At 43.4% G+C, this 22975-nt stretch overlaps 1 protein-coding gene across 1 annotated transcript in view; it reads right to left on the reverse strand.

The window, feature by feature from the left end:
- Positions 1 to 22975, reverse strand: part of bmp5 (bone morphogenetic protein 5) — a 142699-nt gene that overhangs the window by 39672 nt on the left and 80052 nt on the right. Inside the window, exons 2-3 of the mRNA XM_087978465.1 lie at positions 17488 to 17680; positions 11002 to 11150 (exon numbers count right to left, since the gene is read on the reverse strand). Coding sequence (XP_087834591.1) covers positions 11002 to 11150; positions 17488 to 17680 — 342 coding nt within the window. The remainder of the gene's footprint in view (positions 1 to 11001; positions 11151 to 17487; positions 17681 to 22975) is intronic.

Raw genomic sequence — 22975 nt, forward strand, 5'->3', positions numbered from 1 at the left:
GATCCTGGTGTAATCTGAGGTAATCTTCTTCGCTGTCCACTATACCTCCAATTTTGGTGTTGTCTGCAAACTTACTAACTACACCTCTTATGCTCATATCCAAATCATTTACATAAATGATGAAAAGTAGTGGACACAGCAACGACCCTTGTGGCACTCCACTGGTCACAGGCCTCTAGTCTGAAAAACAACCCTCCACTACCATCCTCTGTCTTCTATCTTTGAGTCGGTTCTGTACCCAAATGGCTAGTTCTCCCTGTATTTCATGAGATCTGACTTTGCTAACCAGTCTCCCATGGGAAACCTTGTCGAATGCCTTACTGCAGTTCGTATAGATCCCATCCACTGTTCTGTCCTCATCAATCCTCTTTGTTATTTCTTCAAAAAACTCAATCAAGTTTGCCAGACATGATTTCCCACGCACAAAGCCATGTTGACTATCCCTAATCAGTCCTTGCCTTTCCAAATACATGTACATCCTGTCCCTCAGGATTCCCACCATCAACTTGCCCACCATCAACGTCAGGCTCACTGGTCTATAGTTTCCTGACTTGTCCTTACCACCTTTCTTAAACAGTGGCACCATGTTGGCCAACCTCCAGTCTTCTGGCACTTGACCGGCAGTTAATTTAAACATTGATTCTATAATTGTAACCATTTCCCGTGACCATTTTTGTTTAGCCCTATTTTATTCCTTGGTCCAATCTTCATTTTCATCTCCAATGTGCTTTAACTTTAGGTTGTCGCCAATTCTACCAGATCACTCCTCTTGTTTGAAGAATTAGCCACAATCCTATTTAATTCCAATTCAAACTGGTTGTAGTACATGAATATTCCTGATGAAGGGCTTATGCCCGAAACATCGATTCTCCTGCTCCTTGCACACTACCTGACCTGCTGTGCTTTTCCAGCATCACACTCTTAACTCTGATCTCCAGCATCTGCAGTCCTCACTTTTTCCCTTAGAACATGGATAGCCGTTTCTTTTTAATATGCTGCCATTGGTAGGAACCGGAATGAATCTCTGGCAGGACTTACATTGTTCAAAGTTTGTGAGAAGATTTGTAGCTCGGGTGCTCGTTGTTGTGGTTCTGTTCGTTGAGCTGAGCTGAGCTGAGCTGAGCCGGAGGAAACATCACAGAAGCGCTTCACAGGAGGCTCCCAAGCACTGAGGATGTCACCTAGACAGGGGACGAAACGTCTGCAACACAAATTCCCAGCTCGGCGAACAGAACCACAAAAACTTACATTGTTCATTGTATCAGACTTAGCCCAGAAGGTCATGCAGAAAATGGCACAAGAAAACAAAGATTCAAAGACAACTTTTGAATCTGAGTATTGCTCCCAGAACTGAGAAAATATATTTATCTTACACCCTGACAAGTAAACAGCAGGAGTAAATTCCTTGTTTTTTCATTCAGTTTACTAAATGTAACAGAAACACGAACAAAATCTCCTAAAATTCACAAAGCAGTTAAATAAACATTGGACCAGACTGTGGCTTAGATTCCAAATTACAGAAAATTCACAAACCAAAGGTCGACAAGTTCTTACATTTCTCAAGGTGTCAGTTTGCTTCCAAATCATACGTGCACCCTTCCAGTGCTAGATAAGGCAGAAGCCATGTTGATAATCACACGGCAGGGAGCACAACCAAAATAATATAGTCTGACCAGTCTGCCATCTCAATCTGTACCATAAAGATTTAGTGTGACTGTGTAATAGGTTAATGAGACAGTAAGTGAGGCAATGTCACATAATCTTGCTCTCTCTTGCAGTCTCATGGCAAAACGAAGCCAGGGGAAGACTTTTTTTAAGCCAAACTTGAACTTGAGAGCACAGTACTCCAGCTAACTTGCTCCTCTCCTCCGCTAACATTGCAGAGCTGAACTGAAGTTAAAGGCAGGAAGGCCACAGCAACAATGTTCCTTCAAGGAACCACCAACTACTTTCAGGTCAGCTGTTGACTTATTTCTACAGGCATTTGCTGTGATTTGTAGTAACAGTCAGTGGTTTCAGGAGGCCTTCAAACCTGCTGAAGTGATGTGGCATGTATTGAAGGACGTTGTCCCAAGTTCAAAAGATCCTGTGGAATCTACTTGATCCCAGTATGGTGCTGCTGGGATCAGAATGGTGGAGCTTCACACAGAGATGTCTTGATGTGATGCATGCTGCACAACCTCTCAACCATGTGGGCATTGTCCTTGGCACCAGCTGTCTTGTGGGCAGCTAAAGAAGAGGGAGAATGTTGGAGGAGATGCACCATACTGATCAGGCTGTCTGTGATCAACTCATTAGATTAGATTAGATTAGATTACTTACAGTGTGGAAACAGGCCCTTCGGCCCAACAAGTCCACACCGACCCGCCGAAGCGTAACCCACCCAGACCCATCCCCTACGTTTACCCCTTCACCTAACACTACGGGCAATTTAGCATGGCCAATTTGCCTAATCTGCACATTGTTTGGATTGTGGGAGGAAACCGGAGCACCCGGAGGAAACCCACGCAGACACGGGGAGAACGTGCAAACTCCACACAGTCAGTCGCCTGAGGCGGGAATTGAACCCGGGTCTCTGGCGCTGTGAGGCAACAGTGCTAACCACTGTGCCACCGTGCCGCCCACAGTTGGTTGCAATATCAATAACCAGAACCCTTGTCCTCAATCATCAATGCCACCCCAACCCTCTGAATTCTCTCTGGCCGTAATGTAAAAATGAAAGACATTATAAAATGAGATTCCAAGCCACACTAAAAAACCCTCAATGTTCCATTTTAACTCAACTAATCACTCCAATGAATTCCTTTAGTTCATTTGCCTTCCTGAGTGTGTCCACTGCTGTGCCAACCTAGTAGTTGTCACATGGTTGGTGGAAGGCTGTAAATTTTCTGTGGGGGAAGACAACAGATGGCCCCTGCAGCAGTACCTGGAGCCACCCTGAGTCAAGAGGCCTAGGTTTTTGATTAGGTGGCAGCAGTCTGAGCTGTCTGACTGGCAAAGGCACCAGCGGAATGACATTGGCAGGAGAGCAAATGCTGTCATCGTGTAAAAGAGGAGAGAGTCTGTGCTCTGTCGTGCCACTGACACCATCCCATTGACTGAAGGCCAAGCTGTTAGCAGGTCCGATGATGCCTATGAACTCACTCTTCTGTAGCTATAATGGAAACAGTCTGGGCTGGTAGCTCAGCACCATGAGCTTGCATGACTTAAATCAGAGCTTCTATGGCAGCCTTCAGACACTGGCCTGTACTTGCAGTGCAATAGAAAATGAGGCATCAGTTTTCAGGCACTGCATCAAGGTGGCTCTGCAAGAGAGCTAAATGAGCTGGCCATTACTTCCATGATTCAGAGAATGAGCTCAAAGCTATCCCAAGCTGATACCACCCTCCTCAATACTCCTTGGCAGCCTATCAATGCACCAAGCCTTTCATGACATGTATTCAGCCTCCTTCTTCTGTAGGCTGACTCAAGCTGTTCATCTGTGTCATCCACAGCAGAATTCATGTTGTGATCTTGGTATCTGATTGACTCTTGTCTCCCTGACTGGCTCAATGCTATTCAGGCCCATTCACAGAGCTACCTTTGAGCTATCCTCTGAAATTAACATGGTGTTGGTGTCTCAGCTGGAGGGGGGAAAGTGAGCGACAGTGTTTCTTCTTCATCACTGTCCTCCTGCTCTTCCACCACAGCCTGACCAGGCTACAGATCGTGTACATCTCAGAGCAGAGAGGCAGAAGAAAAGGGTTTTGCTAATGGGTGAAGTATATTTATACCATGTTCAACTTGTCAACCAGAAGCGTTTATGGATTGAGGGTGGGGGGGAGGGGAGTGGGATTAAGAAGCAGAACAAGGAGATTCTAGCACCTTTTTTGCAGTATCAGATCCTGTGCTGGTCACGGACTCCGTTCTGACTGCTCAGGTGGTAGGGAACAGCTCCCTCATGAGTGTGTTTAGCTGGAGGTGCCACTCATGGGAAAGGTGCTGTCATTCCCCTGTTGTGCACCAACCTGTTCCTGAGCCAGCAAGTTTTATGCAGAATGTTTGACTGCGACAGTTGAAGAATTAATATCGTTTACAAGTTGAGAGTTCGGAGCATGGTGTTTGCAGCAACACGGCTGTCTGAGGGCAAGGAGAAGTTACAGAAGTCCGACTTGTGACTGTTGAGTGCTGGGGATGTGTTGTACTGAGCAATATCTATGGTTAGTGGTGCAGTTAATGGGATGCATCCTTTGACAATGTATTCACTGACGTTTAGCACTCAGGTGAAGTCAATGAATTTCTTGAGGCATGAATCCAGGCCCTGAGGGTTAGAATTAACAGATTCTGGTCATCTTTCTCATGGAATTATCTGGTTTCATCACCTTTTTCTAGTTTGTCATAGAATTATCTCTATGAATGGATGCCTCCTCTCCTCTTCTCCTGCACTGTACCATGACCTTTGTGCACTTTAGGAAATATGAAAGCCCATGCTTTGTCATGTGGTGCTGTTATTGAGGGCTCCACAGTTCAAAATCACTTTGAGAATGACTTCAGTGGGGCCAATGTACAGCACTTCAATGGTTTCAGATATATATGTCAACCCTAAATGTAACTTGGTTTCCTTACTCAGTCAACGTGCAATTTACCAAAATAATTAAAATTATCAAAAACATCTTCTACTTTAGATATAAAGAGGGCCTCAACAGTCTCTGTGTGGTCAGTATCGAAGTCATTTGTCACCAGGTTAGAGACATTACAGGGGAAAATTGTACCTGGTATCAGGGGCTCGGGTTATGCAGACAAACTGGAGAATTTGGGAGTATTCCCCTGACAGTGGATAACAGGATAAGTGCAAAGTTTGAATGGTTCTAACAGAATGCAAAAGGGAAAATTGTTTCCACCCACAGGAGGGTCAATTATCCAGAGGAGGCAGATACAAGATAATTGGCAAAAAAAGAGGGGAGATGATGAGAGTTTTTTTTATTATTACATAATACATTTTATAATTCTAATTGATATGATCTAAAACATTCTGTCAGAAAGAGTGGTCGAAACAGACTCACTAGTACATTTCATACAGCGGCATAAATGTTGACAAGCAGAACCTTTCTGGGCTGTATGGAAAGAGCAAGGGAATGGTACCCACTGGAGTATTGTTTCAAAGAGGCAACGCAAGCAACAAGAGCTGTGTGGTCTCTTGCTGTGGCACCTACATCTATGAATCCAGATCCTTTTGATGTGTTGCATATGAATGTCAAATAGAATTTATTTCTTCACTGTTATGTCATGTTAAACTAGTCCCATTTGCCTGTTTTTGCCCAATATCCCTCTAAACCTTCCCTAACCATGCAACTGTCCAAATGTCTTTTAAATATTGTAATTGTACCTGCATCTATCACTTCCACTGGCAGTTTACTCCATACATGCACCACCCTTTGTATGAAAACATTGCCCCTCAGATCCCTTTTATATCTTTTTCCTCCTGCCTTAAACCAATGCACACTAGCTTTGAACTCCCCAACTCTCAGAAAAAGACCTTTGCTATTCACCTTGTCAATGTCTGAAAACTCAACTAATTCAATAATGTCCTTCAGCAGAAATGATGCCCAAATCTGCCCTTATTTCAGTGTGCTATATTCAAGCTGATTAACTTGTTTTGACTTGTTATCAAGTTCTTGAAAATTCTTTAAGATCCTGAATAGCCTGCTACTAACAGCTTTACATTGACTGAAGATTGTCAGCTGCACTCTCTCTATGGCAATTCTCTGATCTTGGATTTAAAAACCATGGCTTGAAACCATAGTCCAGGACTTCGACATGATCTGGTGAGGGGCCAGAGTGCAGTGCTGTGATGTTGGTGTTTCTATCCTTTTGGATGAAACGTTAAACTCAGCTACTGCTGACCTATTCAAACAGAGGTTAAAGGTCCCCTGCTGTGATCAGAGGTAGAGAACCAGGTCACTGATGTCTGGGGCCAAGTGAAAATATGTTAATTTATCATTCGTGCCAGTGCTACTGTGGTGTCTAAAACACTTACCATGTTTGCCTCAGTAACATGGCAATACAAAACACTGCCTGCAAAGTATTTGACAAGTTTGAGAGAGAGTGGTGAAATACAGCTCCATAAACATGTCTAACCTTCTGGAAGATTGACTCTATCAGTTGTAGAAACAAAACACATACTTCTTATCCATTACTCTCACCGCCATGCATCCTGAAATCTGGCTTTCATTGATCTAAGTATTTAATTAGTTCAGCTCGTTGTTGCATTTATCTCGGAGCAAAATAGTTTACTGTCGCCAGAGTTTGTCTTGGTATTATTACAAGAACTGGTACCATTCCTGTCAGCTGTGAAAGAAGAAAATGGTAGAACACAAAACCTATACTTTTATTTCTGTACCTTGTACCACTCTCTGTTGTTTTGGCCAGAACACTGTATAGACAGGTTTAACTGGAAGATATCCTTGAATTATTAACAAAGAAGACAGAATGACATCGTTAATTTTATATATATATATATATATCTTTATATATAATATATATATGACCAATAATATGGACTTGGTGGCCAAGAAATGGGAAAATAAATGTTCATTTGAACACTACTGTATGAAAAAGGCTTTGAACATTGAAATAAAACAAACAAACAGTAGCAAAACACAAACTCAATAGAGGCACAGACATGCAAAAAGAGCTCAGGGACACAAGGAAAGTAGTAAGAGTTTGAGCAGGTCGGAGTGAAGGGTGTAACTATAATGATAGAGCATGGACGTCTGAGTTTCAGTATTTTCCCCTCGGTCGTTCCCTTGGCTGGTTGTTGGCTGTAGATTTAAGAATACTCCCTTTAAATGATGCTGATAGCCCTAAAAATCATTCCAAAAAGCTAAAGTGCAATCCACAAGAAACCTATTTATGGAATGTGCATTGTAACTATGCAATGAATTCCTTTTTAAAACAATAAGTATATACAGTTCTAAAATATTTCTTTCCTAGAATTTCTGAGTATTTGAATTTGATTTTAATCCAACACTTGTTTGAAAACCACTCCAATTAAAATTCCCCTCCATGCCAGCATTGTATTCCACCCCCACTCCCAGAGCAACCTATTTTGAAGGCTGTACTGTATCCATGGAACTGGCAGCTGTCCCCATAATACCTTACCTAAGTGACTGATCTGAAGCTCTCTTCAGCCAAGATGCACTTTACCATCAGGCATTATTTGGTAATGAATGAGATTGGGAGAAAGTGAGGACTGCAGATGTTGGAGATCAGAGCTGAAAAATGTGTTGCTGGGAAAGCGCAGCAGGTCAAGGAGCATCCAAGAAGCAGGAGAATCGATGTTTCGGGCATAAGCCCTTCTTCGGGAATGAGAAGGGTGTGCCAAGCAGGCTAAGATAAAAGGTAGGGAGGAGGGACTTGGAGGAGGGGCATTGGGAATGCGATAGGTGAAAAGAGGTTAAAGTAATGGTGATAGGCCGGAGAGGGGGTGGGGGCGGAGTGGTCGAGAAGAAGATTGCAGGTCAAGAAGGCGATGCTGAGGGTTGGGACTGAGATAAGGTGGCAGGAGGGGAAATGAGGAAGCTGGAGAAATCTACATGCACCCCTTGTGGTTGGAGGGTTCCTAGGCGGAAGGTGAGGCACTCTTCCTCCAGACGTCGTGTTGCCATGGTCTGGCGATAGAGGAGGCCAAGGACCTGCATGTCCTTGGCGGAATGGGAGGGGGAGTTAAAGTGTTCAGCCACGGGGCGGTTGGGTTGGTTGGTCCGTGTGTCCCAGAGGTGTTCTCTGAAACGTTCCGCAAGTAGGCGGCCTGTCTCCCCAATGTAGAGGAGGCCACATCGGGTGCAGCAGATGCAGTAAATGATGTGTGTGGAGGTGCAGGTGAATTTGTGACGGATATGGAAGGATCCCTTGGGGCCTTGGAGGGAACTGAGGGGGGAGGTGTGGGCACAGGTTTTGCATTTCTTGCGGTTGCAGGGGAAGGTGCCGGGAGTGGAGGTTGGGTTGATGGGGGGTGTGGACCTGACGAGGGAGTCACAGAGGAAGTGGTCTTTCTGGAACGCTGATAGGGGAGGGGAGGGAAATATATCCTTGGTGATGGGGTCTGTTTGGAGGTGGCGGAAATGATGAAGGATGATACAATGTATCTGGAGGTTGGTGGGGTGGTAGGTGAGGACCAGTGGGGTTCTGTCCTGGAGGCAATTGGAGGGGCGGGGTTCAAGGACGGAGGAGCGGGAAGTGGAGGAGATGCGGTGGAGAGTATCGTCAACCACGTCTGAGGGGAAATTGCGGTCTCTGAAGCCGGAGGCCATCTGGGTTGTTCAATGAATGAAACTGGACAAATTCTAACAATTAACTTTTCAGTAGGCAGTGAGGTCCTGAGACCTAGACAACAATGGCTGCACCCACTGAATTACTCACAGGGTGGGCAAGTTATGCAAGTATTAAATACCACAAAGAAGTTAATGGCAGGCAACACTAGCATGGACATGGACACGATCGAAACTGTAATGTGTTGTTTTACTTGCAATGTTAAAGAAAGGCCTGAATATTATTTGGGCATTTCCTAGTTTACATCCTTTTTTTTAGATTACTTACAGTGTGGAAACAGGCCCTTTGGCCCAACAGGTTCACACTGACCCCCTGAAGAGCAACCCACCCAGTACCATTCCCCTACACCTAACACTACGGGCAATTTAGCATGGCCAATTCACCTAACCTGCACATTTTTGGACTGTGGGAGGAAACCAGAGCACCCGGAGGAAACCCTCGCAGTCACAGGGAGAATGTGCAAACTCCACACAGAGAGTCGCCTGAGGCGGGAATTGAACCAGATCTCTGGTGCTGTGAGGCAGCAGTGCTAACCACTGTGCCACCGTTCCACCGTATCTTTGGGTCAATACCCCAGAATCTACACTTCAATTCTGGGAGCACCTCAAGAACAATACTTTATCAAGGAACATTCCCAAGAACTCTTCTATTTTCTAGTGACTTCAAGTCACAAACTTAAGTACTGCTTTTAAAACTTGTGAGGTGTATATGTTACCACGGTGATTATGTTATTTGATGACTAAAGACCTGATCGCAGATTTGGAGGAACCTGGCATTTCCTCATTTCGCAGACTCCATGCACAAAAAGATGGCTCAGAAAGTTGGATCTTAATTATGATGCACTGGGATTTCTTGACATGCAGGCTGGAAAATCCTGGGATGAGTGCAAAGGGTGGAAGGTGTGGAGGTGGGCTGTGCAGAATGCCTGTCTCGGTACACCAGCACGGTGTTTCTGTTTAATTAAAGAAAAATCAGAAAACAAAATAAATCCCTCCAAGACCTACCCCTCACATACATGCCATGTTATGTCACTCTGCCTAATCCATCACCCCAATAGACCCCATACTAACTTAATGCCAATACATGCCACACATACCACCCTTTACAACTACCATACCAGATCGTTAGTATCCATCATGGACAGAACTCATGCAGAGTTGACAGCATTTTACTTTATAATTGTACCTTTCCTACCCATGAAGGTGCTGGTGATGGACTGGAGTGAACAAAATCAGAAGTCACATGACACCAAGGTTATAGTCCACCAGGTTTATTTGAAGTCACAAGCTTTTGGAGCTCCTTCATCAGGTCACTTGTTGGACAAGAACCCAGTGTTGTGTGACTTCTGACTCCATCCAATACAAGCAAGGCATGCAACCAAGTCAGGTTCAATTAACACTCTGATGATCGAGATGCCAACCTGGTGATGCTACAGAATGACATGCATACCAGAAGCAGTAAACAGAAAATGAAAATGCTAAAAATAATCAGCAGTCTGGGAGAATTCTGTGGAGACAGAAATTTCTGGTCGATGATCTTTCATCAGAAAGATGTAATGTTGTCATTCATGGGATGTGGGCATCACTGGCTGGTCCAGCATTTATTGCCCATCTGTAATTGCCCACAAGGTATTTGAGAGTCAATCATATCAGTGGAGCTCTGGAGTCACATGTAGTATAGAACAGGTAAGGATGGCAGTTTTCTTCCCCAAAGGACATTAGTGAACCAGACGGGTTGTCCTAACAATCAGCAGTGGTTATGGTCTGTGTGCCTTAGATACTGTGACAGAAGGCCTTGGCTTGAGCCATTTAAATGGCAAAGAGGAAGAGGGACATCGGAGGTCTTGGAGTTAAGGACAGAGAGGTTGACCTATTGCCCTCATCCCTGCCTGAGACTGGCCCCCAGACTGGGGCAAATGGAGACCCCATTCCCCCACAGTGTAACAGGCAGATTATACTGGTTTTCTAGTTGGAAAACTAGCCACTTTTCTCAATGACAGGGAAAGGCAAGTGGCAAGTTAAGCATCTTAAGTGACCACTTGCTGACTTAATCCGCGACAAATTGCCAATGAACCTTCTCATCCAGCACCCAATCGCTGTGGTGGCAAGAAGTGTGAGAGTCTCCTGGGGTTAGGTTGCCCCATTACCTTCCCTTCTCACCACCTCTAATGTGTCCGGAGACACCATCACAGTGGGTGCTGCTAATCACACTGTTACCTAGACTAAACCTTCAGCACAACCAGGAGTGGAGAATTGAACAACCAACAAAATGATGAGGCTCCACAAACACCATCCCATCCCCCACCCCCAACGATGACAACCCCAGACCAGTGAGTGATAAGGATCAAGTCTGTTCAACTATCTCCAGCCTGAAGTGATCCATCTAACCTTCTTCCTGATGTCCTTCACCGCAACACAACATTCTTCACAATCAAAAAAGTACTTTTGAAGAGTAGTCGCTTCTGTAATTTCAGAAACCAATTCGCTCACAGTAAGTTCCCACAAACAGCAGAGTGATGAAAACCAGATTGTCCATCATAAGACAATGACAGACAAAGAGCATATATTGGCTAGGACACCAGGGATGCAATTTACACAAAGCATCTAAAATAGTAACACTTTCAAAGGTGATCTCTCCCAGATCGAAATTCTAAGAATTACCCTCTATTGATTAGCTCAATGGATAACCTACCATCCATTATTTCCACACAAAGTTGCAAGCCCAGATTATGGTGTGGGTTTACGACCCAGTGATTGCTGGTAGCAGTGATATCAAAGACAAGCCATCCTCCATCAGACGCGCGGATTTTCTTGTCATCCAGCAGAAAGAGGTCAGCATCCCTAGAGGATAGGAAAGATAGCCAGGCATGAGTTTTATTGTCTATCAACAGATAGCAATAAGAGGTCACATTTATAGAACATATTTCACATCCTTGTGCATTTCAACACAGTTCACAATTATTAATGACGATGGCCATGCATTAAGTCACAGGGCAATCTGTTTGGAAAATCAGGTTGAGAGGTAAATATTTCCTCGGACATCAGACTCATTTCAAGTGACGTCACAGAATCTTTTGCATTAATTTGAATGGGCAAATTGTGTCCCAGTTCAATATCTCAGTTAAAAGACAAACTCAGTTTACGGTAGTTTTCAGAGTGGGGTTCGAATCCACTGCCTCCTTACTTGGAGACAAGAACGCTTCACACTCAGCCAAGCTAACACACCAAAGAACCTTTCATGCAATAAATATTGCAGAAAGTGTGGCGCGTGAGTAAATATTTATTTCAATAAATGAATGGGAACACAAAAGTTACAAAATGCAATGGTGGATTGGAAACATTGACCCCCATGACATCATCAGAAATCATTTCTGGTAAGCTGAAAGGTGGTGGGGTTCTTGAGGTGGGGGACAGCTTCAAAAGTGCCTCTCACACTGTGCCCCCCACCCCAAAGAATAATCTCACAGTGCTCAGAAAGGCATGTAGAAATGTAATCCTTCCCCAATCAGAAATGGTAAAGTGCTGTACATGTGTCATTAATCAATCACTTTCTGGTTCTGTCCCAACTTCTGTACCCACTCCCATTCTCCATCACACCTACCAGCAATTACAAGCCCAAAGTTTCTACATAGCAGTCCATAAAAGCAGTCCATAAAAGGTTTTCTTGGTGTGTGGTACCCCCAGGATAATGTCAGAAACCTACAATGCAACCTCCAGTAAAGTTCAGAGCATATCACAGCCAAGGGAAGCGAATCGTTTGACAATGTTATCAGTCCTGGTGTTACTCCCAGGCAGGAGAACATGAGGACTGCAGATGCTGGAGATCAGAGCTGAAAAATGTGTTGCTGGAAAAGCGCAGCAGGTCAGGCAGCATCCAAATGGGAGGAGGAGAATCGATGTTTTGGGCATAAGCCCTTTTTCAGGAATGAAGGGTTTATGCCCGAAACGTCGATTCTCCTGTTCCTTGGATGCTGCCTCACCTGCTGCGCTTTTCCAGCAACATGTTACTCCCAGGCAGCCAATGTTGTTAATTGAGCAGCTTCAAGCCTTGTCACCCTGTAATTCTGCAAAGCTACAAATGCTAAAGTGGCCACACAAGGAGAACATTTCTCACCTCCCCTGGGTGCACCAAAGATGGTAACAATCAGATAATTGGAGTGACCTTGACCTACCTCTCCCAGAGTGGTCAAATGAAAAGGAGCACTACCTAATAAATTATATTTACTACTCTTTCTGGAGTCTGAAATGTGAAATGTCTGACTAATGGCCAGTGTGTTCTTTGAACTGCTGGAAAAGCTGTAATTAATTAGACATGTCTCCTCAGATGGTTTTTCAAGTGTAACCACCTAAAACAAACAATCCTGATCAGGAGTGACTAATGGGCTGTTTAGTGTAAGGTTTTTGATTTTACAGTTAACTGTCAATAAATGAAATTATGTCACATTTACTGTGAACTGTAAAGACAACAAAAATGTCCAAAGTATGATAGTTTTGTTACTTACGTTAAGGTAAGTGGATTTGCCATTAGATTGGCAGGATTTCTGATTCTATTGTATTTGTTCCTTCCCCTTAATATGCCACCCTTGACAAGTGGTACAAGCTTAAAATTCTCAGTTATTTGCTTCAATATTAGAGATTGTTTTCTTTGTTGAGGCTATTTAATTGAAACAAATATAAGTGAAGATAGTCAAAATGTACCGACAACTGCAGGAACATCAACTTCTTGAAGAACTCTTTGATGAAGCAATCTTTTGAAATGCACAGAATGATTCAGGTCATTCATTCACAATACAAGATGTTCCAGCTCTGCATATTCCAGACACTCCAGCTGTTTCCTTTCCCAAGGTGAGCTTTGGAATTATAGTTTTGTTCTGTATTGAGGTTGTAGGAAGTGGAGGGGCTCTCACTCATGCAATTGGAGGTGCCCTGATGAATCTGTGGGTAAGCCATGCAGATGGCGTGAATGCTCTGCTCTGCATCAGACTGCTGCCATTGAATAACGTCAGTGTGTCTGATGCTAACACTGAACGGAAAAGAAAGGCTGTGGGGACAGTGATGCTGCTATTGCCATTTTGACGTCACCAGTCTCACATGCACATTGACACAGGAGTGGTATAACTTAGAAGTCGGGTACCAGTCTGATTGCCAAGTGCACTGAACTGAAACAGTGTGGGGCAAAACACAGGAAAGCAAGGGACCCCCAAGGTGGCCCTTTGTGTCTGTGGAGCTAGTTGCAGTGATAAGCTTAAATATACTCAAAAGGGGTACCTTAAAATGGGATGACATAGGCCAGGAGATGGGAAAAAGTCCAACAGAGAGAAAAAAGTAATCTTGATTAATAAATTAAACCTCATTGAAAGGAAAAACGTAGATATAAAGGAGCACTCAATAATAAATAACCACAGCATCAACCGATAACCAATGACTCACAGAATGAATGTCTTCATTAGACTTGTTATTAACATTGATACAGAAAATAAATTATTGATCCCATGAAACACTCAACAAGGTGCTGAAATTTTAGAAGGAAATTTTAGCCCCAATAAAACATGTGGGTTTAGGTCAGAATAGGAATTTAAACACAGTAAATTCAATAACCTACGGGATCCAGTACTGACAGTGTTTCCAGTGTGTTCTTTGAACTGCTGGAAAAGCTGTAATTAATTAGACATGTCTCCTCAGATGGTTTTTCAAGTGTAACCACCTAAAACAAACAATCCTGATCAGGAGTGACTAATGGGCTGTTTAGTGTAAGGTTTTTGATTTTACAGTTAACTGTCAATAAATGTAAGTAAGTAATCTAATCTAATCTAAACTTTGAAATAAATCAGGATACTGATCCCCCACTCCACCCTCACTGCTGTCAGGCAGGTTGATAGTTTGGATATTACAAAAATTGTTTTGCTTGTTGAGGCTATTTAATTGAAACAAATATAAATGAAAATAGACAAAATGTATCGACAACTGCAGGAACATCAACTTCTTGAAGAATCCATTTGGTCTTTCTAGTCTACCTGTTTAGAGAGTTTAGTACCCACCCATGGTACAGGTAGGACTTGAACCAGGACCTCCTGGCTCAGGGGTAAGGTCGATTGCACTGCATCACAAGAGTCTTAAGTTTAATTAATCTACCATGCTGCAGGCCTCCCACTCCCTACCTTTCCAACTTAACTCTGGATTTGCTGGGCCTTGGAAAGCAGCAGTTACAAATAGGGGAAAATTATCGGAGCAAAATATCTTTTCAATAACCTACGGGATCCAGTACATTTGCTCCTCAAATCCTGCGATTGGATTCCACCTCAATCTACTCCCACATGGCACAACCTGTCTGATTTCTCCATGACAACTGCGACCTCTCTACCCAGAGGTTTCTGCATTACTGCCCTGTTGAAGAAATTCCCCGGACTCAGACCTTGAGCATTGACAAATTTTACTAAAACATGATATCATGGGGAGAGAGAGAGAGAGAGAGAGACCACTCCTCAAGAATGGATCGATTTTTTTCAACAATTTGGTGTAGTCAGCAGGATCCCTTGTTTACAGGATCCTAGGCGAACCTAAAATTATAAAAGATCCTACCCGGAGTCAACAGGCTGTTCCCAAGTTAGGGAAACATGCTGAGACAAGAAGGATATGGGATCGTACAGCTGCCTGCATGATCCTAACCTGAGTCAACAGGCTGATCCCAAGGAAGGGAAAGATGCTCAGAAAAGAAGGGGCTGGAAAGAACACTGATGTACAACAATAATAATTTAAGAGGACCTTGAGGAATGCTGGCCTAATTTGTGTTGTTTGTCTTTGTGTGTTTGTTGTTTATTTCTCCACATGCCCCTAGCTCTTTCACCACCACCGCCTTCAAAAAGCCTTCACCCAAAAACCCCAGCCTTTACCACTGCAGAATTCAGATCCCGCACTCAAGGAGTGGATAAACCTACCCCTTCTCTCCCCCCACACCTTCACTCCACTCCATTGCCAGTATCAGACACTCCTTTCTCCCCAACCTTGAAAGTCCTCATTAGCTCAAATATGCAGGAGTTAATTAAATGAAGCATAACTTCTTGTCCTTCCAAACATGTGTTGATTGGCAACTCCAGGGAGAAGTGATATTTTGTGATTGTGGACCAAGATTGAGGAGATTGGAGTACTCTAGTCATACCTCCTTACAACAGGACAGTCAGAGTAATACAGTGAGAATTAGAAATAATGGTACAATAGGACCAACAATAGATGGTAAACAGCTCAAAACATGTAGCAAGAAATCATTCTGAGTACTGTGGGGCCTGTTGTGTAAAAGTCAATTCGAGCTAAAAACCTCACTGCTTTTCAAAGATATAGTAAAACACCACAGCCAATTTATCTTTGTCTAGTGCTTCACAATAAGCCCGTGCGTATGGAGATGCATGAAGAACAACCTGACAATAAAAGAGCCAAATACTCACCATTGCGGACTGTGTGACTGTCTTATAATGGCGGCTCAGGTTTGCAACTATTTCATTTTAAAATTCATTTTACAGTACTTGATATAATTCCTTTTTTTCATTCATGCTTTGGTATTTTAAATTGAGATATGAATGAAACAAATAATTCTACTGACATATGGGGTTGAACACTGCACATTCTAATGAGGTAGCAACCATTCATTTTCCATGGCTCCAGTTTCTCCTTTGGTAACCATATCATAAGATGACTAAACAAAACAACATATTACTCAGCTTTTCAAGAATTATTACCAGTTGACACAGTTGACAACACAGTCCCTTCACTATTTTGTATCTTTGATCACACACAGAAGTGTTATTCAAGAAATTATTTTATGAAATGGTCACCATTCAGAAAAGCTAGAATTGTTTTTAATATTTTTAATAATAATATTTTTAATTGTTGGTTGAATCTATATTTGTAAGATACTGTCATGTTCTTTCCAATTATTATGATAAGACCATGAGATGTAGGAGCAGAATTAGGTCATTCAGTCCATCAAGGCTACTGTTCAATGAGATCAAAGCTGATCTGATAATCCTCAACTTCACTTTTCCCCATATCCCCCCAATTCCTTTACTGATCAAAATTTTATGTATCTCTTCAATAAACTTAACAACCCAACCTCTACAGCCCTCTGCAATAAAGATTTATACAGGTTCACTATCCCGAGAGAAGAAATGTACCCTCACCTCCATCTTAAAAGAGCAATTCTTTACACCCTCTGGTTTTAGACTCTCCCACAATGAGAAACAACTTCCTTACATCTATCCTGTCAAGCCCTCTAAGCATCCTGAATGTTTCAATAAGATCACTTCTCATTCTTCCACATTTCAAAGAGTACAAGCCATTGGTCTAATACTATGTAAGAGAACAAAATAAATTGCATTGTAGTTGGTCAAATGTATATCATTTTTAAATCAAGTTTATAACATGAATTAAAAAACTACATGTACTATACCAAGAACAGTAAGAAGGAAGTCAGCTCATTCTGTCTCTGCAATTGTGACACAATCCAATTAGAATCATAGAGTCACAGACTTGTACAGCACAGAAACAGACCCTTCGGTCCAACTCGTCCATGCTGACCAGATATCCCAACCCAATCTAGTCCCACCTGCCAGCACTTGGCCCATAACCCCCCAAACCTTTCCTATTCATTTACCCATCCAGATGCCTTTTAAATGTTGCAATTGTACCAGCCTCCACCACTTCCTCTGGCAACTGATTCCATACAAGTACCACCCTCTGTGTGAAAAGGTTGTCCCTTAGGTCTCTTTTATATCTTTCCCCACTCACCGTAAATCTATGCCCTCTAGTTCTGAACTTCCCCACCCCAGGGAAAAAACTATTTATCCTATCCATGCCCATCATGATTTTATAAACCTCTATAAGGTCAGCCCCCCCGACCCCAGCCTCAGACGTTCCAGGGAAAACAGCCCCAGCCTATTCAACCTCTCCCTATAGCTCAAATCCTCCAACCCTGGCAACATCTTTGTAAATCTTTTCTGAACCCTTTCAAGTTTCACAACATCTTTCCGATTGGAAGGAGACCAGAATTGCACGCAATATTCCAACAGTGGCCTAACCAATGTCTTGTACACACTTAGTCCCACTCTCCTGCAGTTTTCCCAATAGGCAAGCAATCTTGTCTGAGGATGACAGCTTAATAATATGACTATACTAATTGTATACATACCTATTAGAATACTCTTTAAGAACCTGGTATATAGTAATCCTAAAGGTGTCATTTTCATATCTACTGTTGCTTCGATCTTTGTAAATTCGGAATTCTGCCGCTGTTACTGCCTCTCCTTCAGGAATCTGTGTGAGATCAAATCGGAATTCCTTGTAGTGCCTTCGTTGGTGGGAAAAATACTTGTCTCTTTCAACTGAGGTCAGGAACAAGAAAAGAAAAAAAAGTGTCACTTATGACCTTATCGACATGTTGTGGAAGCAAAATCTTTTCTTTTTACTGCTAAATTAATTCACTTCAAACTCCATTCAAGCTATTTGTGCTATTTGAGAAAAACTCACCAAAACATAGCTAAATACAAAGAGCAAGAATTCAAATAAGGAATAGCAACACATTTCGCTACATTTCATTTGAAGTAACAGATAGGCTTTCAATAAAGAGGAATAGGTTTCTGTCATTTTCAAGCTTTTTGTCATTTTATAAAATACTTCCAAATAAAATTAATAAACAGGGCAAAAGATGACCATCAAACTGAAAAGCTTATTCTTGGTCTTTCAGCATACCCAGAAGATTTTTCAATGAAAATAAATTCATTATAATCATCTGGGAATAAGACAATCAAACTGACAGTGCACTGTGCCAAAACACAAAAATGGCCAGTGCCTCCATTTCATTCCATTTATTTATTTTTAACAAAAGGCGATACAATTTCAAGAATAACCATGGTATTTGGCTTTGCATGAAGTAACATAATCTGAAACAAATGTACTCACTTTCTGTTCAATGGATAACATTGGAGGCATGAATGACAGTTCTCCATCATTACCAGGTGCATGAACCAAGCCCAAACACACAATGTCATTTCGGTCTCCTTTACAGACTGTAAATTTCCCAGTAAATGTGCCCTATTTCATTCTTCTGGTTGGCTCAAAAGCCAATGGTGCTTCTGTTTTTTTCAACTGATTTTCAGTATTCACCTCGAGGTGAAACGTCTGGGGTACAATTGTGTGACCAGTTTAGAATAAAATAAGGTAATTTCAATGACATAGAGGATTCCTGAACCTTTGTGAATGTAAGGCCAAATTTAATTAAAATCTAAAAACAATTGAGAATCTAAACTCAAGCACAAAACTGGTACAAAAGAAAATGTTCTCTTGTGTCAAGAATAAAAATGAAGTAATATCTCGAGTTTTAAGCCTGGGAACAGAACAATGAACCCACAGTACAGATATCTAATCAAATACGGTTAATTCAATGTAATAAGACTGGGTTCTGACATTGAAGCAGAAAACATGGAAACACTCAACAGGTTTCGGTTGCATCTTGGGAGAGAGAAACAGAGTTCACATTTCAGATCAATGACCTTTTGTCAGAGCTGAAAGAAGTCGGAGATTTAACGGTTTATAATCAAATACAGAGCCAGGGATAAAATGGAGGTGCAAGTGGGAGGTCAAGGAAAAACAGAAGGGAAGGCACGAGTGATTAATTAACAAAAAGGATGACAACACTCCTAAATGAGACACAAACGGAATGAGTAACAAAATCCAGAGAAGCTCTAAATGACAAAAGAAAAAGGACAGGGGACAGAGGACAGGCAGGTTAGGATGATGGTAGGATGGAGAATGAAAATCAAATAAGGAATAGCAACACACTTCTCTCGCTACATTTCATTTGAAGTAACAGATAGGCTTCAATAAAGAGAAATAGGTTTTTGTCATTTTCAAGCTTTTTGTCATACATATTGGTCATACGCATGGACCAAGTGAAGAGGTTCGGCAAAGTGATTGAGCAATCTGTATTTGGTCTTCAGTGTAGACAAGATCATGGCTGGAATTTTATGATGTCCTTCCTTGGGAATGGGCTGACAAGGAGATGGGTTGGGGCTGAGTATCAAATTGGTTACAATGGCAGAGGTGTCAAGCCAACTGCCTACATGCTGACATTGGTAATTTACAGTGGAGGCAGCATTGGATGGTTTGGATCAATGACAACATGAAGTGGCTAATTGATTGGCTCTATAAGGCATCAAATATTGCCATTGTCATCTTACCAGATGGCTGATCCTGTGTGGTACAACAAGGCTGCTGAGTGAAAACTGGTGACCTTTTTGCATGTAGGAGTTGGAGGTGTGGTGGGGGGTGTCTCCCATTTGAACATCTTGTCCAACATAGGTATTCCTCCAGCCCTTTCAAAGCCAACAATACACCCCCTCACCAAGGTCCAACTCTAGTGAAAACACCTGGCATACCTGGGTCACTAGATCCAAGATTCCACTGCATTGGGGATTGCCGTAGCTCCATGCCCTTGCTGTGGATGGAGAGCTAACAACTTGGTGGCAAGGAGGCACTGCCCTCTGGCAAAACTTTTAGCTGACATCTTTAACAGGCTGGGACAATTTTCCCTCGAGCATTGGAGGTTGGGGGTGGGGGGGGGGGGGGGGGGGGGGTGGGGAAGGTAACCTTATAGATGTTTAAAAAATCATGAGAGGCATGGATAGGGTGAATAGCTAAGGTTTTTTCCCTAGGATAGGGGAGTCAAAAACAAGAGAGCATAAGTTTAAGGTGAGAGGGGAAAGATTTAAAAGGAACCTAAGGGTTAATCTTTTCTTACAGATGGTGGAGTATGTATGGAATGAGCTGCTGGAGGAAGTGGATTAGTGGTGCTGGAAGAGCACAGCAGTTCAGGCAGCATCCAAGAAGCAGCGAAATCGACATTTCAGGCAAAAGCGCTTCATCAGGAAAAAAGGCAGTGAGCCTGAAGCGTGGAGAGATAAGCTAGAGGAGGGTGGGGGTGGGGAGAAAGTAGCATAGAGTACAATGGGTGAGTGGGGGAGGGGATGATGGTGATAGGTCAGGGAGGAGAGGGTGCAGTGGATAGGTGGAAAAGGAGATAGGCAGGTAGGACAAGTCCGGACAAGTCATGGGGACAGTGCTGAGCTGAAAGTTTAGAACTAGGGTGACGTGGGGGAAGGGGAAATGAGGAAACTGTTGAAGACCACATTGATGCCCTGGGGTTGAAGTGTTCTGAGGCAGAAGATGAGGCGTTCTTCCTCCAGGCGTCTGGTGGTGAGGGAGCAGCGGTGAAGGAGGCCCAGGACCTCCATGTCCTCGGCAGAGTGGGAGGGGGAGTTGAAATGTTGGGCCACAGGGCGATGTGGTTGATTGGTGCGGGTGTCCCGGAGATGTTCCCTAAAGCGCTCTGCTAGGAGGCGCCCAGTATCCCCAATGTAGAGGAGACTGGACGCCTCCTAGCAGAGGAGCAACGGATACAATAAATGATATTAGTGGATGTGCAAGTAAAACTTTGATAGATGTGGAAGGCTCCTTTAGGGCCTTGGATAGAGGTGAGGGAGGAGGTGTGGGCGCAGGTTTTACAGTTCCTGCAGTGGCAGGGGAAAGTGCCAGGATGGGAGGGTGGGTTGTAGGGGGGCGTGGACCTGACCAGATAGTCACGGAGGGAACGGTCTTTGCGGAAGGCGGAAAGGGATGGGGAGGGAAATATATCCCTGGTGGTGGGGTCTGTTTGGAGGTGGCGGAAATGTCGGCGGATGATTTGGTTTATGCGAAGGTTGGTGGGGTGGAAGGTGAGCACCAGGGGCGTTCTGTCCTTCTTACGGTTGGAGGGGTGGGGTCTGAGGGTAGAGGTGCAGGATGTGGATGAGATGCATGGAGGGCATCTTTAACCATGTGGGAAGGGAAATTGCGGTCTCTAAAGAAGGAGGCCATCTGGTGTGTTCTGTGGTGGAACTGGTCCTCCTGGGAGCAGATCTGGCGGAGGAGGAGGAATTGGGAATACGGGATGGCATTTTTGCAAGAGGTAGGGTGGGAAGAGGTGTAATCCAGGTAGCTGCGGGAGTCGGTGGGTTTGTAAAAAATGTCAGTGTCAAGTCGGTCGTCATTAATGGAGAAGTCCAGGAATGGGAGGGAGGTGTCAGAGATGGTCCAGGTAAATTTAAGGTCAGGGTGGAATGTGTTGGTGAAGTTGATGAATTGCTCAACCTCCTCGCGGGAGCATGAGGTGGTGCCAATGCAGTCATCAATGTAGCGGAGGAAGAGGTGGGGAGTGGTGCCGGTGTAATTACGGAAGATCAACTGCTCTACGTAGCCAACAAAGAGACAGGCATAGCTGGGGCCCATACGTGTGCCCATGGCTACCCCTTTGGTCTGGAGGAAGTGGGAGGATTCAAAGGAGAAATTGTTAAGGGTGAGGACCAGTTCGGTGGAAGGGTACTGTTGGGGACGTCGGGAGAGGAAAGAAACGAAGGGCTTGGAGGCCCTGGTGGTGTAGACTGGTACATTTACAACATTTAAAAGGCATCTGGATGGGTAGATGAATAGGAATGGTTTATATTCTGTCATGGGAGATGCTGGCGAGGTCAGCATTTGCTGCTCATCCTTTGAACAGAGGGTCTTGCTTAGCCATTCCAGAGGGATGTTGATGGTTAACCACATTGGTGTGGGCGAGGAGTCACATGTAGGCCAGACAAAATAAGAACATTAGTGAATTAGAAGGAGTTTTACTAAAATCAGTGACCACAAGACATGCTTTCAGTTCCAGCTAACTTCAAATCCATGTCTCTCGTATTAGCCTGGGCCCTTACTATAGGAAGTGAAGAATCTGAGACAGAATTGAGACATTGAGCGCATCTTAATTTGATAACAAAAAGACTGGAGGAGGCGTCTCCATTTCAGCCTCCCTTCCTCATCCTCTTGCCCCTCAGTGTCTCACTTGGCAGCTTTGGATGGATTGGTCCCATGTAATAGGCAGCTTGTGTAGCATGCAGTAAACTATCCCAACATACATACCCAGCTGACAATGCCAGCTACTTTCCAAACATAAAGTGTGAGAAGCCATCTCATAATCTGACCTGCTTTGCTTTTTCATCCACTCATTTAAAACAAAATCCCATTTACTAGCTTGTAATTGGAGCAAATAAAATTCTTCCGATCAGAAACTGAAAACACATAAAGCTGATATGTACAGAAACTGCAAAGCTACAATTTAATTCTCTTTTACTTTCTGACTCCTGTTCGCACCAAATGATCACAAAATCAGACTGTTGCTGCTGAAGTTAAGGCACAGTGTGTTCTTGATGAGGCTTGCAGGATTCACTGGGATGGCTCAGTGGTGAACACTGCTGCCTCACAGTGCCAGGGGCCTATGTTCAATTCCGCCCTTGGGTGATTGTCTGTGTGGAGTTTGCACATTCTCCCAGTCTCTGCCTGCTTCTCCTCTGGGAGCTCTGTTTTCCTCCTACAGTCCAACGATGCACAGGCGAGATGGATTGGCCATGGGGGAGGTGGGGCTGGGTGTCTTGATTTTTGGAGGGTCAGTGTGGACTCGATAGGCCAAATGGCCTGTTTCTATGAAATGTAGGGATTCTATGAACATGCATTGGATACAATAAACACTTAATTTCAATTGATTTTTGTGATAAGATAAAGTTTGATTACTGTAGGATGGGAATTCCACTTTAACATTAATCATCCTT

This window comes from Chiloscyllium plagiosum, unplaced genomic scaffold (assembly GCF_037043375.1).
Source record: "Chiloscyllium plagiosum isolate Xiang-an unplaced genomic scaffold, Cpla_swu_hap1 HiC_scaffold_3, whole genome shotgun sequence".
In the NCBI taxonomy this organism is placed as follows: Eukaryota; Metazoa; Chordata; class Chondrichthyes; order Orectolobiformes; family Hemiscylliidae; genus Chiloscyllium; species Chiloscyllium plagiosum.